This window comes from Herpailurus yagouaroundi, unplaced genomic scaffold (genome assembly GCF_014898765.1).
Source record: "Herpailurus yagouaroundi ecotype Mexico unplaced genomic scaffold, PumYag 29, whole genome shotgun sequence".
NCBI classification, from domain to species: domain Eukaryota; kingdom Metazoa; phylum Chordata; class Mammalia; order Carnivora; family Felidae; genus Herpailurus; species Herpailurus yagouaroundi.
Genome location: NW_024412377.1, coordinates 71721683 through 71741158, shown reverse-complemented (window position 1 = coordinate 71741158; position 19476 = coordinate 71721683). Strand labels below are relative to the sequence as shown.

The window sequence follows — 19476 nt, the reverse complement described above, 5'->3', positions numbered from 1 at the left end:
GGTATCCCAGAAAAGGAGAAAAAAAATGTAAACATAAATGTAAAAAATGTAAACAAAATGTAAACAAAAAAATGTAAACAAAAGTGATTTGAGGTTTCTTTAGAAAGACAGAATTCAGTATTTTCATGGGCATGGGTTGTTTTTTTTTATCTCATCAATTCATAAAAATTTTTGAGCTGGAAAGAATCTTAGAGCTGGAAATCTTTGAGCTAGACTCATCTAGCTCAGTGATTACACAGTTGTGGTCTAAAAAATTATAAAGGGAGTCTGTGCAGCAATTTAAAATTTTAAATTTGTAGTTGGGTGAATTTCAGTTAAATATGTGGATTGAACATGTTTTTACATCAAATTCCTCCATAAATCTTGTAAAGATTACAACAAAGATATTTAAAAGAACAAAGAGAATGTGAGAGAAGACAGTAGCTAAAGAGACATGTCTACACATTTTTTGGAAGATGAAAGTAAATGTATGGTAACTGAATGAGTTGAACAGTGAAAGCTAATAATAGCTAACGATTTTCAAGCACTTATCATGTGCTAAGCATTATTGTAAAAGCTTCACATAATTTAATTCAGTTAACTCTCACCACAACACTGTGAGGTAAGTAGCATTATTCTCTCCATTTAACAGGTGATGACTCTGAGGCAGAGTGGGCTCATAAGAAAGCTGTTAAGTGGTAGAAACTAGCAGATAAAGCCAGAGGATCTAACTTCCACAACTGTGCACAGGGGAAGATCAATGACAAGCAAGACAAACTGACCCACCAAAGCCTATTGACTGGTTGAAAGACTAGAGAGAAAACACTTAGAACACTGGCTCCCCTTTACTTTTCCAAGTAAAAGGAGATTTTAAACTTCCAACTAGGTCAGAAGATTGGAGGATTCTTAATGGCAGAAACTGAATGTCCTTGAAAAAATACAATAATTAACATTGTAGGTTCCCATGAAAAAGCCAGATAGTCACCCAATATCACACAGTGGTGCCTGTCTACAATCCCACCTATGTACGGAGAGCTTACAGTCAGATTTTACTGCATCACTCTTGATGTTTGTTTCTGTTGACTGTCTTATCTCTTGCTAATAGGTCGCTTTTCCCTTGCTTTTTAGTGTTCTCATTTTTTAAAAATTTTATTTATCTTGAGGGGTGCCTGGGTGGCTCAGTTGGTTAAGCGTCCGACTCTTGATTTTGGCACACGTCATGATCTCATGATCATGGCATACAGCCCCAAGTGGAGCCTGCTTAAGATCCTCTTTTTCTTTCCCTCTGCCACTCCTCCATGCACTTTCTCTCTCTCAAAAAAAATAAAATAAAACAATAAAATAAAAGCTTATTTATTTTGAGAGAGAAAGAATGCATGTGTGGGGGAGGGGCAGAGAGAGAAAGGGAGAGAGAGAATCCCAAGCAGGCTCCATGCTGTCAGAGACCAATGCAGAGCTCAAGCTCATGAACCATGAGATCATGACCTGGCCAGAACTCAAGAGTCGTATACTTAACCAACTGAGCCACCCAGGCACCTCAGTGTCTCATTTTTGACTGAATGCAGCACAGTATGTGCAGAAGACCAATGGACACTGAAAACAATTTTGTTTGAATGCCCATGTGGGAAAAAAAACTGAACATTGACTCCTACCTAATACCACACACAAAATTAATTAAAAGTGGATTACAGACCTAAATTTAAAATAATTAAGCTTTTTAAAAAATTTATTTTTATTTTTATTTTTTTTAATTTTTTTTTTTAACATTTATTTATTTTTGAGACAGAGAGAGAGCATGAACAGGGGAGGGTCAGAGAAAGAGGGAGACACAGAATCTGAAACAGGTTCCAGGCTCTGAGCTGTCAGCACAGAGCCCGATGCGGGGCTCTAACCCAGACAGCGAGATCATGACCTGAGCCGAAGTCGGTCGCCTAACCGACTGAGCCACCCAGGCGCCCCACAATTAAGCCTTTAAAAGTGAAACAAGAGGCGCCTGGGTGTCGCAGTCGGTTAAGTGTCCGACTTCAGCCAGGTCATGATCTCGCGGTCCATGAGTTCGAGCCCCGCGTCAGGCTCTGGGCTGATGGCTCAGAGCCTGGAGCCTGTTTCCGATTCTGTGTCTCCCTCTCTCTCTGCCCCTCCCCCATTCATGCTCTGTCTCTCTCTGTCCCAAAAAATAAATAAACATTGAAAAAAAAATTAAAAAAAAAAGTGAAACAAAAATATATTCATGAACTTATAGTAGCAAAGATATCTTAAAAGGCACAAAAGGTCCTAATCCAAAAAAAAAAAAAAAAAAACCCAGATTGATCTATTAGAATTCATCAAAATTAAGGAACTTGGTTCATCAAGAAACACCATTAAGAGAGTGAAAGATAAAGACACAAACAGGAAGAATATATCTGTATACGGATATCTGACAAAATACTTACAAGAGCATGTAAAAAACCTTCAAACAAATAAAAGACAACCTAATGTAAAAATTAAGTGAAAACTTAGAAAGAAACATCACAAAAGCACATATCCAAATATCCAATAAACATAGGAAAAAACATTCAGTATCACCAGTCACCAGGGATATGTAACTTAAAATGACAATGGGGAATCACTGTAAAACCACCAAAATGGCTTACATTAAAAAGACTGACTATATAAGTGGTGTCCGGGTGGCTTAGTCGCTTAAGGATCTGACTCTTGATTTTGGCTCAGGTCACGATCTCAGGGTTTGTGAGCTCAAGCCCTGCATGGGGCTCTGTGCTAACAGCATGGAGCCTGCTTGGGATTCTCTGTCTCCTTGCTCTCTGCCCCCCACCCCCACTCTCTCTCTCTCTCTCTCTCTCTCTCTCTCTCTCTCTCAAAAACAAATAAATACACATTAAAAAACAAAAAGACTAACTATCAAATTTTGGTAAGGATTATGAGCAATTTGAACTTGTTGAACTTGTTGACACAAGTATAAATTGATGCAACCAGTTGGGAAAACTGTTTTGTAGTACCTACTAAAGCTAAATACATACCTATTCTACAAGTCAGCAATTTTACTCCTAGGCATATATCCCAAAGCAGTGGGTTTATATGTCTACCAAAATACATGTAAAAGAATATTCATAGAAGCTTTATTCACAGTAGCCTCAAATTGGAAATAATCAAAATACATATTTGTGAGAAAATGCATTTAAAAACTGTAGTAAATTTATATGGTAGAATAGTAAACAGTTATTTAAAAAGTTTTAAAAGAAGAATAAATTACTACTATATGGAACAAAATCAATAAGCCTCACAGGTAATATTTTTGGTAAAATGCAGATATAAAAACATATATACTGCATGATTCAATTTATATGAAGTTCAAATACAGTACAAAGTACCTATGGTATTAGTGGTTAGAATTAGCAGTCAGGGGAGTCTTATCTGTGGTACTGAAAATGCTCTATACCATGACCATGTGTTAGGTACATGAATTCGTACTTGTAAAAATTCATCAAGTTGTACATTTAATATCAGTGCACATTACTGAATACACATTATTCTCAATGCAAAAATGTGAAAGTTTTTTTTTTTAAAAAAGTGTCATCTAAGATCATGACACATTTGAAGAAAATCTCTAAAACAGAACAAAATGAAACAAAACAGACTACATTTTTTCCGGAGAGTTAGGAGGATATATTCATCTATGAAATAGAAAGCAGGAATTAAACACAAACAAAAAACTCAAGAAAAAAAAAAAACAGAGAACAAGAAATAGTCTTTGAGAAAAAAAATAAGTAAAAGGTAAAAATTCCATAGAAAATAAAGTTAAGGAAATTATCTAGCAAACAACAAACAATTGGGAGATAGTCAATAAAAGTTAAAAGATGTTTAAACAACTTCGTCATTCTAGGCAAATGTGCTCATTGAGGCCACAATGGTCCTTGCCTTCCATAATTTCGGTCTAATCCTGGGAAGAACCTGGGCATATTCTGTAACAAGGCTGTTCAGTGACTGCAACACTTGTGTGTGTGTGTGTGTGTGTGTATGAGATTATTTATTTATGTCAACTCATCTTGGTAACAACTATTTCCTCATGAAATATGATCGGCAACGATAATTTTTTGAAGAAAATTGAGAAGACACATGAATTAACCTTTACTTAATTTTATTTGGTAGATGAAACATTCCAAAACGTGAGATCTATCTGAGAGAAAGAGAATAATAAATATGGTCCCTAGTGGTTAAAACACAACAAAACAGTTAGAGACAGGTAGGAATAGTTCCACACAGTTCTTTTGATATATCACAGAACTTTTTTTATCATGTAAGCCTCTGTTTTATCCATTTTAGAATATTGTATGTGATCACTGCAAAGTAATTTCTGCTTTCCCATTTCCTTAGATAAATCACGTACATTGTAGAAAATTTGGATAATACTGTAAGACACAAATAGAAAAATCAACCGTGACTATTCTGCACAGAGATAAGCACTATTGATACTCAGTTAAAATTCTTAAAGTCTTTTATCTTTCTCTTTCACCATAAATACATTTTGGGGGACAAGACTGAGATCATATTATACATATAAGCTTGAGCCTTTTTTTCATGTAATAACATATTGTGGTCATCTTCCTATATATTTTTTTTTAATTCATAATATGTCATCTTATAGATGGCCCATGATTTATTTATCATTATCTTTTTGTTGGACATTTAGTTTGTTTGAATTTAAAAATATTATCAGTGCTACAAATTATGATAATAACATAAAACATTTGTACATTTTTAAGGCATCTGATTCTTATTGCCAAATTGCCTTTTAGAAATGTTATCTAAATTTACATTCACATTAGGCACTGAGTGAAGTGTCTTTTTCATTGAGTCCTAGCCAAATCTGGAAATGCCCATTTTTATAAAACCTTCAACAATCAAAAGGGAAAAAAGTTAACACTACTTTTTAAGTTTGAATTTCTGCTTATAACATCGTTGAACATCTCTTCAAGTGATTATCAGCATTTTTGTTTTCCTCTTTTCTGAGTTGCCCATTCATGATATTTTCCCCAAGTTTCCTCATGTTAGGATTTTTTCTTCTTTTTCTTTCTCTCTCTCTCTCTGTTTTTTTTTTAGACAGAGAGTGTGTGTGTGCAAGTGACCGAGGGGCAGAGAGAGAGAGAGAAAGGGAGAGAGAGAGGGAGGGAGGGAGGGAGGGAGGGAGGGAGGGAGAGAGAGAGAGAGAAGTGGGGCTCACCCAGGGCTTGTGTTTTTACCCAAAGTGGGGCTCATGCTCACCTGATGTGGGACTTGACTCACCAACTGTGAGATCATGACCTGAACCCAAGTCAGATGCTTAATGACTCAACCACCCAGGTACCTTCTTCTTTTTCTTCTTAATATGTAAGCGCTTTAATAAGTTAAAGCTCTTAAGATAAATAATGTCTAAATGCTTTTTCTCTTTTGGTGTTGCTTTTCTTTGTTTGACAAATTATGCACGTTTGCATGAAGTAACATTTATGAATGGAAAGGTAAATGGAAGAACAGGGTCAAAGGAATTGACAACCTGTACTACCGTAAGCATGGCTACATTTGAAAAGCATAGCTGACAATGGCATTGGCAAATCTAGAAGGGGAAGAAGACTGGAATAAAATGGTTCTTGTGGATGAGATGTATTTTGGGGGAGTTTCCCATATATTTGTATTATGTAAGCAGAGCATTAACAAGATAAAGGTTCTCTCGAAAATCTACTCAGAAGTTAATTCTTCAAACCACGATGGAAATCTTTCTTTTGCAGAATGAATAAGTCTTTTGGCTAAACATGGATAAAAGCTTTTGCTCAATGTGGCATAATAACTCTAGTAGGCTCACAGCAGCAAAGCTAAGTCTGTCTTGAAGTGTCTTATTACAATAAAATAAAATTTAACCTCTTAAACCCAAGACATAAATCACTCACTTTTCTTTTCTTTCAAACAATTTGTGAGTATATTATCATAAATGCTACCTGTCACAAGACTGATAGCTGTCAGTAGCTGAAAAATATGAATAACATCGAAAATGCATTTGAATATGAAAACCATGATAGCATTTTGTAGAGAGGTGACAATAATAAGAGGTTATGTCAGACAAGAAAAATTTTCAGGAATTGGGAAATCAAGAAAAGTTTCTTCAGATTAAGTAAGTTCCTAAATCAGTCTCGCCAGAATGGTATTTCACCAAATTTAACAGTCAATAAAATACTTACTGGCTTTTCGTAGTTGGTAGCAATGGCAAATTGAGTTTACCTTGTGAATTTTTATATTAAATCTATGCATCAAGTTGCAGAGCATAATTTCAAAACTGCACAATCTGAGTTTATATAGCTTTCCAAATGATATCTTAAACAGTCATTAATATTTCTCCAAAAATGTAAAAATAAGCTCACCTGAATTTTAAAATGTACTTTTAATCATTAACTAAGATGAGTAAACCCAGATGCCTTTTAAAAGATTCATCTCAATGTATTTCAGATAAAAGAAGTTTTATCCAAATTTCAGAACTCAATTTGTATCTCTTTCGCATTTTCTGATTTAAAAAAGTATTACATGCAACTATTTGGATTTATCTCAAGGGTATTATGCTAAGGGGAGAAAAAAGCCAATCTCAAAAGGTTATATACTTTATGATTCTATTAATAGAATATCCTTACCATGACAAACTATGGAGATTAATGGTTGTCAGGGGATGGGTTGGAGGTGGGTGTGACTAATAAAGGGATAGCATAAGGGAGTTCCTTTGTGTTGCTGAAACAGTTTTGTATTTTGATATGGTACCAGTTACAGATATCTTTACATGGGATAAAGTTGCATGGAACAATACACACACACACGCACACACACACACACACACACACACAAATAAGTACATATAAAAACCAGCGACAACGGAACAAAGTCTACAGTCTTGACTAGTATTGTAATCAGGTCAGTTTTCTGGTTTTGATATTGTACTACAGCTATATAAGATGTCACTATTGTGAGAAACTGGGTGAAGGGTTCATTGGACCCTGTATATTAATTCTGCCATTTCCCATGAGTCTAATTATTTAAAAATAAAAAGGTTTTTCTTAAAACATGACTTCTACTCACCCACATTTTAACGTTATATAGGCAATTGTCAGAAATGAAGCAAATCAGAACTCTTAGCAGCCAAATTATGTCAGAAAATTCATGCATTAAAAGTAACTCATTTTACTTATTAGAGAGTTCCTCAGGTTCTCATTCAGTGCCTACTTGTTCTTATTTCAAACACATTTCTAATATATTTGGTAACTGCTTTCCACAACTACAGCAGATACATTCATTCAATCAGCCATTCATTTATTCATGTATTTATGTTTAAACATTCACAATATCTTGCTGATTGTGCCAAGTAATGTGATAAGCAACATGTTCTGATGAGTTATATGATTTCTGTCCCCAAGGAGTTATGGCTTAGAGCAGTGATTTCCACAAAAAGATATAGAGAAGGATGAGGGAATATATATCAAAAAGTTACAGGCTTTTCAAAATATACACTATTCTATCCTCCAAATTCTTATGTATCCCTTAGAAAGATAACATCCTACTTCCTAGAACACAGGAAAGACGATAAACAGGAAGAGGGGAGGGGTGAAGATAGATAGGACAAGATCAGCAACAATCTTATAGGTTGGAGCTTTGGACGTTACCTTTAAGACAAGGAAGTGTTATTAAAGGGTTTTAGGGAATGGGTTGGGGGTGAGTAATCAAATTTAGTTTTTTTCTAAGACTGTGAAAGTCTAGAGGATGGATGACTAGTTAAGAAACTGTTGCAGGGGCACCTGAGTGGCTCAGTCAGTTAAGTATCCGACTTTGGCTCAGGTCATCATCTTGGGGTCTCTGAGTTCAAGCCCCATGTCAGGCTCTGTGCTGACAGCTCAGAGCCTGGAGCCAGCTTCAGATTCTGCATCTCTCTCTCTCTCTCTCTCTCTCTCTCTCTCTCTCTCTCCTCCTCCTCCAGTTATGCTCTGTCTCTTTCTCTCAAAAATAAATAAAACATAGGGACACCTGGATGGCTCAGTCGGTTAAGCGGCCGACTTTGGCTCAGGTCATGATCTCATGGTCTGTGAGTTTGAGCCCTGCATCGGGTTCTGTGCTGACAGCTCAGAGCCTGGAACCTGCTTTGGATTCTGTGTCTCCCTCTCTCTCAGCCCATCTCCCACTCATGGTTTGTCTCTCTCACTCTCAAAAATAAATAAACATAAAAAAATAAAAATAAATAAAACATTAAGAAAAAAGTTTGTAAAAGAATATATATATATGTATGTATATATATAAGGAAACTGTTGCAATAATTTTGAGATAATTGAATAACAGTATTGGGATAAAGACAAGTAGACAAATTTTGAATTCATTAGGAGGATGAATTCACAGGACTTGGTGAGCAATTATTCCTCGTATCCACAGAAATGGGGGTAGCCAAAGATGACCCAAAGGTGAGTGTCTTCATGAGGAGCTTGGAGCAAAGGGGATTTACTAAATGATTGGCATACACATATTACATTTAATGGTACCGTTTAGGGGAAATTGGACATAAAAGATCTTTCAGGGGAAAGATCTTGACTAGAGATATATCACTGCAGAGTTAACAGTCAATGGGTCAGTTAGAATCACATGAGGAGCTTTGAAAAAGACCCATGCAGGTCCTCCACCTCAGGCTTAGTGAAGCCTTGACAGTGGGGGGCACAAGCACTGACTTAAAAAGAATGTGCAAGAGTCCCAGGTAATTGTAATTTACAGCCACTGCTACGGATGGTAATTAAACCTACTAGATGAATGAGATCACCCAAAGACACTATAGCCTCTCAACCTTGGCTACATAATGGAATCACTTGAGAAGCTCTAAAAATTATTACTAATTTTCCTCCCTAGAGAATCTGATTTAATTGGTTTGCCTATAGCCTGGGAATCAGGATTTGTAAAAACAAACTTTCACTAGTGATTATAATAATAATGAAGGTTGTCAACTGCTAATATACACATAGAAAAGAAAAGAGCCAAGGTCAAAACCCCACTGCTGTGGACTGAATCCTGTGCCCTCCCTAAGCCATTCATATGTTGAAGCCCTAACCTCCAGTGTGACTGCATTTAAAGACAAGACCTATAAGAAGGAATTAATGTTAAATGAGGTCAAAGGGGTGGGTGCTGATCCAATAGGATCAGTGATGAGAAGGCAGCTGTCTAAAACCCAGGAAGAGAGGCTCACCACAAAGCAAACTGGCCAATACCTTGATCTTGGACTTCCCAGCCTCTAGAATTGTGAAAAATTAAATATCTGTTCTTTATTATTATTATTTTTAAGTAAGCTCTACACCCAACATGGGGCTTAAACTCACAATCCTGATATCAAGAGTTGTAAACTCTACCAACCAAGCCAGCCAGGCACCCCTAAATTTCTATTCTTTAAATCACTCAGTGTATGCTGTTTTGTTATGGCAGCCTGAGCTTATTAAGACATACTGTGGTACTGAGAAAAGAGGTGTTGCTACAAGAAATACCTAAAAATGTGAATATGGCTTTGGAATTGGGTAATAGATAAGAGGCTGGAGGAGTTTGGGAATGTATGCTAATAAAAGCCTAGATTTCTAGAAACAATGTTGGTAGGAAGAGAGATATTAAAGGCCGTTCATTCTGGTGAAATCTCAGACAGGAATGAGGACCAGGTTATTGGAAACTGGAAGAAAGGTGAATTTTGTATAGAGTGGCAGATAACTTACCTGAATTGTGTTCTAGTGTTTTGTGGAAGGTAGAAATTGTGAGTACAGGAACTGAATATTTAGCTTTGGAGATTTCTAAGCAAAGTTTTGAAGTAATAACTTGGTTTTTCCTGAGTGCTTATAATAAGATGAGAGAAAAAGAAGTGAATTGAAGAGAGAATTATTAAGCAAAAGAAAACCCAGAATTTGATGATTTGGAAAATTCTCACCCTATCCATATGGCAAAAAATGAGAAACGTTGCTCAAAGAGAACACTGAAGGTGTGGCTGAACAACAATTTGATAAAAGAGATTATGAATGCAACTCGTGGACTTAATTGGACATTTCAGCAGAAGCCAGGGAGAGACATGGGAATATACCAGCAGAGTCATTGCCAGTTTGAACAAAGGGGACAGATAAAGTGAGACAGAATGAAGGGAGGCTGTCAGATTTTGTGGATTCTACATGATGTGACCATAGAGCTTTTGGGCTCTGAATGGGCACTATTCTTCAAATAAGGGAAGAATGACCCTAAGGCAATTCAGAGGTCACAGAGCTTCCATTCCCACCATAGGCCCATGGCCAGGGCTGCTTCCCTGTTGGTTTCAGAAGGCAGGGCTCCCAGTGGACCTAGAAGGGGGGACATGTAGCCAAAGGGGATTAGTCTTGACCCAGAACATCTAACAAATGGAATTTGCCTTGCTAGGTTTGAGATTTGCTTGGGACCCATCACCTCTTTCTTCTTTCCTATTTCCTATCTGTGACAGAAGTAAGATTATAAGGCAAACTACTGACCCCCAAATTGGAGAGATAGACAGGAAGGTCAGAGAATCTCAACTTATTGGAGCAGAAACTCATTAACAGAAACCTCAGCAAAACCAATGCCAGGGTAGTAAAACCTAAACTGTAATTCATGAATTACATGGAGGCCTCATAGAGGCTCAGTGGGGGCAAGTCATTGAGTTAAAAACTCCAGGGAACCCAGTCATAGGTGGTACAACAATTTGGTTTTGTATCTGTAGGAGTTTTATCAGGTCCTTATAATGAATATCAGAGAAAAATCCCCTTGTGCTTCTGGTAGGGAAAGGGGAAAGGTAACCATTTTGAAACACAACAAAACATTCTGTTATTCTTAATGTAACCTGTCCTCTGGAGAAACTATTTTATCAGACCCTAACCTACTAGGGTATTATCAGAGCCTAACCTATCTGGGAGAAGGGAAATATCTAACTCCAGCCCCATCTAGCTATCCTGTTCCACAATAGGAGGGGAGAGAGAAAGAAAGAGAGAGAGAGAGAGAGAGAGAGAGAGAGAGAGAAGGAGAAAGACTGAAACACTCGTGAAGTACAGAGTCCAAGAAAGAGACTCACCAAAGGTTAAGATCTAATAGGTCTTAAGGACTATAAAATGCTTCCCCCTCCCCATGCCTTACATTATATTATTTAAGCCTATTTACTGCAACTCCTTTTTTTCCAGCACATCATGTTCACCATTCAACGACAAAAAAAATACGAGTCATTCTAAAAGATCAAAAAGCAAGCCTGATGAGACTGAACTAGCATCAGAACCAGAGTAAGACATGTCAAGAATGCTGAAATTACTGGAAAGGAGTTTTTTTAAAACCATGAATAATATGTTAAAGGCTTTAATGAAAAAAAGTAGACAATATGCAAAAAAAAGATAATATAAGCAAAGAGATGGAAATTCTAAGACAGAATTTTTAAAATGCTAGAGATCAAAAAGTGTATCAGAAATGGAAGAACACCTTTAATAGGCTCATTAGTAGACTGGACATGGCTGAGGAAAGAATCTCTGAGCTTGAGGACACGACAGTAGAAACTTTTATAACTGAGAAGCAAAGACAAAAAAGACTGAAATAAAGCAGAATATCCAAGGACTGCAGGACAACTAAAAAAGGTATAAGATATGCATAATGGGACTATCAAAGCAAGAAGAAAGAGAAAAAGGAAAAGATGCAATAATGACTAAAAATTTCCCCAAGTTAATGTCAGACACCAAATCACCGATCCAGGAAACTCAGAGATATCAAGAAGAATAATTACAAAAAAAACCCTACACCTAGGGATATATTTTTCAAACTCCAGAAAGTCAAAGGTAAAGAAAAAATCTTGAAAGAAACAAGAGGCAGAAAAACACTTTACCTACAGAAGAGTAAAGATAAGAATTACATCCAACTTCTCAAAAAACTATGCAAGCAAGAAGAGAATGGAGTTAAATATTAACTACTGAGAGAAAAAAATAACCCAACAACCTAGAATTCTGTATCCTGTGTAAGTATCTTTCAAAGCTGAAAGAAAAATAAGACTTTCTTAAGTAAACAAAAATTAAAGACTTTTTTTTCCAGTCGACCTACCTTGCAAGAAAGGTTAAAAGAAGTTTTTCATAGAGAAGAAAAATGATAAAGGTTGGAAACTTGGATCGACTTAAGAAAGGAAGAGCTCTGGGGAAGAATAAGTGAAAGTAAAATAAAAAGTTTAATTTTTCTCATTCTTAATTGATCTAATAACAGTTCATTCTGGGATATATATATATATATATATATATATATATATCATATGATTGTGTATGCTTATGTATAAGTGAAATGAGTGACAGAAGTAAAACAAGAGAGAGGAGGGAGATATTAGGAATATTTTGTTATTATAGGGTATTCACACTACTCATGAAGCAGTATAGTTTTGTTTAAAGGTACATTCGCCTTAGTTGCAAATATATATTGTGAATTCCAGAGTAATCACTAAAATTTTTTTTAAATATAATTCATATGATAAGAAAGGAAAGAAAATAGAATCACATCAAATGCTCAGTTAAAACCATAGAAGGCAGAAAAGGTATGGGAAAAAAAAATTGGAACAAAGAACAAAGGCAACACATAGAAAACAGTAGCAAACATGGTAGATAGTAATCCAGTCATATCAGTAATCACTTTGAACGTTAGTGGTTTAAATCCACTAACTAATAAAAGACAAAGATTGCCAGAATGAATATAAAACACCACCCAGCTATATATTGTTTATAGAAAACCCACTTTAAATATAAAGACACATATAGATTAAAAGTGAAGGAATGAAGAAAAATATACACTAGTCAGAAGGAAGGAGGAGTAGTTATGTTCATGTCAGACAGGACAGATTCCAAGCAAGGGAAATTATTAGGGATAAAGAGGGACACTAGAATGACACTGGCATTAATACCTCCAAGAAGACATAGTAATTCATAATGTGAATGTACCTAACAACAGAGCATCAAAATACATGAGATAAAAAGTGAAAGAACTGTAAGGAGAAATAGATGAATCCCTATTGTAGCTGGCGACTTTAACACCACTCTGATAGAAATGGACAGATCTATCAGGCAGAAAATCAGTAAGGATATGGTTAAAATCAACAGAGCCATGAATCAACTCAATATGATTGACATCTATAGACTACTTTATCCAACAACAGATATTTACACATTTTTTGGCAAGTTTGCAGGGAATATTCATGTAGATAAACCATATTCTGGGCCATAAACTATACCTTAACCAATTTAAAAGAAGAGAAATTATATAATGTCTGCTCTCAGACCACAATGAAATTAAACTAGAAATCAACAACAGAAAGATAACTGGAAAATTCCAAAGTATTTGGAGGTTAAACAACATACATCTAAATAAAACATACTTCAAAGAAGAAATATCAAGATAAATTTAAAAATATTTTTTTAAGTTTATTTACTTATTTTGAGAGAGACAGCAGAGGAGGGGCAGAGACAGTGGGAAAGAGAGAGAATCCCAAGCAGGCTCCACACTGTCAGCCCACAGCCTGATGCAAGCCTCGAAACCATGAACCACCAGAATATGACCTGAGTTGAAGTCAGATGCTTAACTGCCTGAGCCACCCAGGTGCCCCAATTTAAAAATATTTTTAACTAAATATAAATTAAATACAGGCTATCAAAATTCATGGGATACAGTGAAAGCAGGGCTAAGGGGGAAATTTAGCATTCATTGAATGCATGTATTAGAAAAGAAGAAAGATTTGGAACTATAATTAAAAAAAAATCTTTTTTTAAGTTTATTTATTTTGAGAGAGAGACAGAGACAGAGAGAGAGCAGGCTGGGGAGGAGAAGGGAGAGGGAAAGACAGAATCCCAAGCAGGCTCTGTGCTGTCAGCGCAAAACCTGATGTGGGGTTTGAACTCACAAACCACGAGATCATGACCTGAGCTGAGATCAAGAGTTGGAGGCTTAACCAGCTGAGCCACCCAGGCACCCCTAGAACTTATAATCTAAGTTTCCATTTTAGGAAACTAGAAAACAGAGCAAATTAAATCCAAAGTGAACAAAAGAAAAAAAAATAGAGCAGAAATCAATGAAATTGAAAACAGAAAATACAGAAAATCAACAAAACCAAAAGCTGCTTCTTTGAAAAGATCATTAAAATTTATAAGCCTCTAAACCATGCTAAGAAAAAAAGAGATGAGACACAAATAACTAATACCAGAAATGAAAGAGGGTACATCACTATGGATCCCATGGACATTAAAAGGATAATAAAGAAATACTGTGAACAACTCTATGAACACAAATTTAATAACCTAGATGAAATGCAGCACCATTCCTTGAAAGACACAATCTACTAAAACTTAGCAGATATAGACAATCTCAATGGACCTATATTTATTAAAGAAATTGAATCCATAATTAACCTTCCGAAACAGAAAGCACCAGGACCAGATGGATTTGCTGGTAAATTATACCACACATTTAAGGAATAAATTATAGTAATTCTCTACAATTTCTTCAAAAGATAAAAACAGGTAGAATACTTCTTAACTTACTCTATGAGGCCAGCATTACGCTAATACCAAAACCAGACAAACCATTGCAAGAAAACTATAGACCAATATCTTGAACATAAATGTAAAAGTTTTCAACAAAATATCAACAAATCAAAATCAACAGTGTATAAAAATAACTATACACCATGATCAAGTGGGATTTATGTCAGGTATGCAGGGCTGGTTCAACAATTCAAAAATTAATTGATGTAATATATTATATCAACAGGCTAAAGAAGAAAAATCACATGGTCATAGTAATAGCTGCAGAGAAAGCATTTGACAAAATCCAGTACTCATGCATGGTGAAGATTCTCAGGAAACTAAAAATAGAGGGGGAACTTCCTCAACTTGATAAAGAATATCTTAGAAAAAAAATCTACAGCTAACATTATACCTAATGATGAGAAACTCAAAGTTTTCCCACTAAAATCAGTAACAATTCAAAATAAAATAATAACATATCACTACATACTTACTGGCTTGGCCAAAATCTGGAACACTGACAGCACCAAATGTTGACAATGATGTGAAGCAACAGGAAATCTCACTCATTGCTGGTGGGAATATAAAACGGTACAGTCACTTTGGAAGACAATTTGGCAGTTTCTTAAGAAACTAAACATACTTTACCATATGATCCAGTAATTACTCCCTTTGGTATTTACCCAAATGAACTCAAAACTTACATTCACACAAAAACTTGCATGTGGATGTTTACAGCAGCTTTCTTTAGAATTATCAAAACCTGGAAGCATTCATGATATCTGTCAGTAGGTGAATGGATAAGTAAACTGTGGTACATCCAGACAAGTGAAAATTAATTATTCAGAATTAAAAAGAAATAAGCCATCAAGTTACAAAAAGACATGAGTGAACTTTAAAGTCTATTACTAAATGAAAAACACTAGTCTGAAAAGGCTGCCTTATATATGATTCCAACTGTGTGCCTGACTTGTGGAAGAGGCAACAAAACTATGGAGGCAGCAAAAAGATTAATAGTTCCAGGGGTTAGGGAGAAGAATGAATAGGCCACGAACAGAGGATTTTTAGGGCAGTGAAACTACTCTGTCTGGTACTACAATGGACACATGTCGTTATACACTTGTCCAAACCCATAGAATGTACATCACCAAGAGTGAACCCTAGACTATGGACTTTAGGTGATAATGATGTGTGAATGTAATTCCAACAGTTGTAATAAATGTTCTATGCTGGTGGAGGATGTCAACAGAAGGAGAAGTTGTACAGTGTGAGGTAGGCTGCAGAATGTTTACTCGAACTCTGTACTTTCTGCTCAGTTTTGCTATGTACCTACAACTGCTCTAAAAAAATAAAGTTAATTAATTAAAAAAGTGCGGTTTCAGAAAACACAGCAATTTTTACACCAAAAGTTAGATCTTCCCCACACACTGAATTATCTGTGAAAACTAGAGACAGATGGTTTTATACAATTGCATTTGGAATCATTAACACCACTAGGGCTCTTATTTTTTGAGCCTTGAGTCAAAAGTTCTTTTCATGGTATAAATACAGAGAAATTCTCTTCTTGTGCTACTTGAGGGTTAGTATACACCCTCTTCCATTAATATAAAAGATTTCCATTTCATATTTGCATATAATCCACATGATTTTTAGAGAGAAAAATATTTTATTAACTGTCTTAAAAATAGTTTCTTGATATTTCCACTAACACTCTAAAAAGAATGTATGTTAACAATTATTTTATTAATCTCTTTTATTTAGGCTATCATGAGTATAAAACTATATGTAATTTCACTTTAATGCTAATGCATAATACATTGTGTTTAGATTGGTTATATATTGAATTGTTTTCCAATGTGACTTTTTTTTTATTACTATAGAAGGAGTAATTCAAGTACCAGAAGAAAAACAAAGCAAAATATGTGCTATCAGGTATATTTTCCGATTATCTTCAGATGGTAATCTTTATGAAGAACTAGGCAATTTTTTTAAAGGTATTCATCCCTGGGGCGCCTGGGTGGCTCAGTAGGTTAAGTGTCCAACATTGGCTCAGATCATGATCTAGTGGTCTGTAAGTTCGAGTCCCAAGTCAGGCACTGTGGTGACAGCTCAGAGCCTGGACCCTGCTTTGAATTCTATGTTTCCCTCTCTCTCTGCCCCTCCCCCACTCATGCACTCTCTGTCTCTCTCAGAAATAAAACTAAAAAAAAAAAAAAAAAAATGAAAAAAAGTGTTCATCCCTGAGCAGACCTTTTGCTGTCATCTTGTCTGTGCCTCTTTCTAACCGTACCTGTTATATTCAGAGATCCTGTTGTATATAATGATATAATTATCTACTTTGGGAGATTATTGATATGTTATGAGTGAAGGATAATGGATCAGTCACTATGTGTGATTATAATTTTCAAAAAATGTTACCAATAATATTTGGACAATGAACTCCATGGAGAATGAATAGAAATTGATTTTCAAGACTGAGGGAATCCTGAGAACTAGTGAGGACACATTTAAAAGGACTTCCCAGGGTCTCCAAGGCAGAAAGATTCTACTAGTTCACTGAGAAATTTTTCACACATGGTTTTTTAAAAGTAATTCCCAATAAATTTATAGAAATGACTATATGCTGTTTCAAGACTCATTCTTCACTGGAGAGTATTTCCTTTATATCCAATTTACTGACCTTCCAATTATTTTCAACCTCATGCTTTTCTGATTTTACTTAATCGTCTGTCCTCTAAAAAATTACCATAAATGGTCCTAATAACTATCTTTTACTTATCTTCCATGATCTCCAACTACTCTTCTATGCATTACTCTCTCTTCTGGCGCTGTGGGATAATGAGCTCCATGCATGGACTCACCTGCTCAGGCCTCTTGAGGGATGTCTGACTGTCACCATGGTGATGGGGTACCAGTGCAAGGCCCCAACGGGAATGGGTAGTACTCAAGGCCTGAGGCATATGTCTGGCAGAATGAGTTGAAATTCTCTTATTTGGGAGAGCATAAGAGGTAGATAAAGTTACATAAAACTACATTCTGATGTTGACAGGCCTTAGAACCAATTTTAAGGCACTATAATTTCAAGGACATAAGTCTTGGTTTTGCAGCTTATCTCTCTATTCAAATGAAAGTGTGGTCACAATTCAGGCCCCAGAAATACTGCTGTGTCATCCCTGTGTTAATGAGCCTGGAGAGAGGTGTGTATGTGTGTGTGGTACTGTAATGCTCCCAAATAAACTAGCCTTAACAACAGGTTCGGAGTCTTCTATTTGTAATTTGGGAATAATTAGTGTCAGGGGGATAAATGATTAGCAACCTCGTTATATCAAAGTGACCTAACATCGGACAAAAAACATAGGCCATTTCTTCAAAGACTGATTTTAGATCAATACCGTTAAAGAGATATTCCCACAAATGCTGAAAATCTAGGGAAACCTGCTTCATTAAAAGTCTATAATTAATGATGCAGTAACATACAACACAACTGTGGGCTGGCAGATAGAAAAAAGTATCTCAAAACTTTCAATACAGATTTAAATCTAGATTTTTCATTACAAACTTAGAAAAAAAATTCTAAACAATGCATTTTCTAAAATGTCAAAGCAACATCGTTCTCAAATGGCTGCAGAAATCATTTATTGATCAAAACGAAGAAAGAGAATCACTGGCTTAAAAAGGCTAAGACTAAGGAAGGATTTGAGGTTACACAATGTATTTTGAGTTTCAAAATGAATGAAGTAAAGGAATAACAGGCCACGTAGGTAGTATTTTGTAATTCTAATCTCAAGGATTTGGTGTGAGAACTGAAATTAACTCCTTTTTTTTTAATATTTCAAACGAAAATTGTCCATTTATTAAGCATCCACAGAGTTCCAAGCATTATGCAGAACACTTGCTCACACTCTTTTAGAGCAAAATTGCCTATTTTTTTCACTCACTTTTGCATGCATTGACATTTTAGTTCCACTGTCATAAAATGACCAGTTCTTCAAGACCTGCTCAAGAAACAAGTTTCTGATCCATAGAAGCAGATCATGCAGGAAGTTTCTCCTGAACTGTTACGCGGAATGTCCTTTCCGTCAGAACCACGACCCCCTTTCCTCCTCTGAAGCCTCCATCTCCACCTCCTCTTGCGCGTCTGAAACCGCCCCTCCGCCCACTGGGCCCCCTCCACCTCTTCCTCCTGCCACCACCTCTTGGAGGTCCCTTCTCACCTGGAGGTCGAGGTAAAAACCTCTGCAGTGGGAGCAGTTTATATGGGTCCATGTGAAATTCTGCAGGTTTTTAAAGGAAAGTGCCTTCATATTTTCTGAAAATTTAACGGAAAAAAAATCACTAAATTGTCCACATATGTCATCCACTTTACTAATCTGTTCTTTGCTCTCTAAATAAACTGGAGCGCTGAAGTAAAGCACCTTATTTTTGTCTGCAGTACATTTAAAAACTATGTCATCTCCACAGGGATACAGGTACGCTCCTAATAAAACTACATGTTCTGGAGATCGTTGGTCTTGGCCTTTGTTCAACCGCCCGTGGCCACTTCCTTGTCCAAATCCTCCTCTGCCACCATCGCTTTTGAAATTACTGCCTCCATCCGGGAAGGTTGTAGCGGCTGCTATGAATGAAGCCGCCACCTCCATTAAAGCTTCTACAACCTCCGCCTGGAAAAGACCTGTTTGCTCTACCAGCCTCATCGCCCCGGGTTAGAACCTCCTCCCCCCGCAAGCAGTGAACTCTTGACGCCACAACTCCTTCCTTCCAGATCCTCCTGCTCCCTACCGCAGCTCACCTGCCTGAAATTAACACTCTTGTGTAAGAGAAAAGTTATAACCCCGCGTCTTACATGGCTTCCTCTTCCTGATTAGTTCCAAGTGAGTCACTCTCCAGCTAGACCTTCAGTCGCAGTTGTGTAGCATGGTGCTAGGTATGAAAAGGTTTCCTACATCTGGAA

The 19476-nt window shown here is 36.3% G+C and overlaps 1 protein-coding gene across 1 annotated transcript; it reads right to left on the bottom strand.

The window, feature by feature from the left end:
* Positions 1-18537: 18537 nt before the first annotated feature.
* On the bottom strand, positions 18538-19219 carry LOC121041845 (H/ACA ribonucleoprotein complex subunit 1-like). Its single transcript, XM_040492994.1, is given in 2 exon segments — positions 18538-18799; positions 18802-19219. Coding segments are annotated over 2 exon segments (660 nt in total). The 3' UTR covers positions 18538-18557.
* Between the last annotated feature and the right edge of the window lie 257 nt (positions 19220-19476).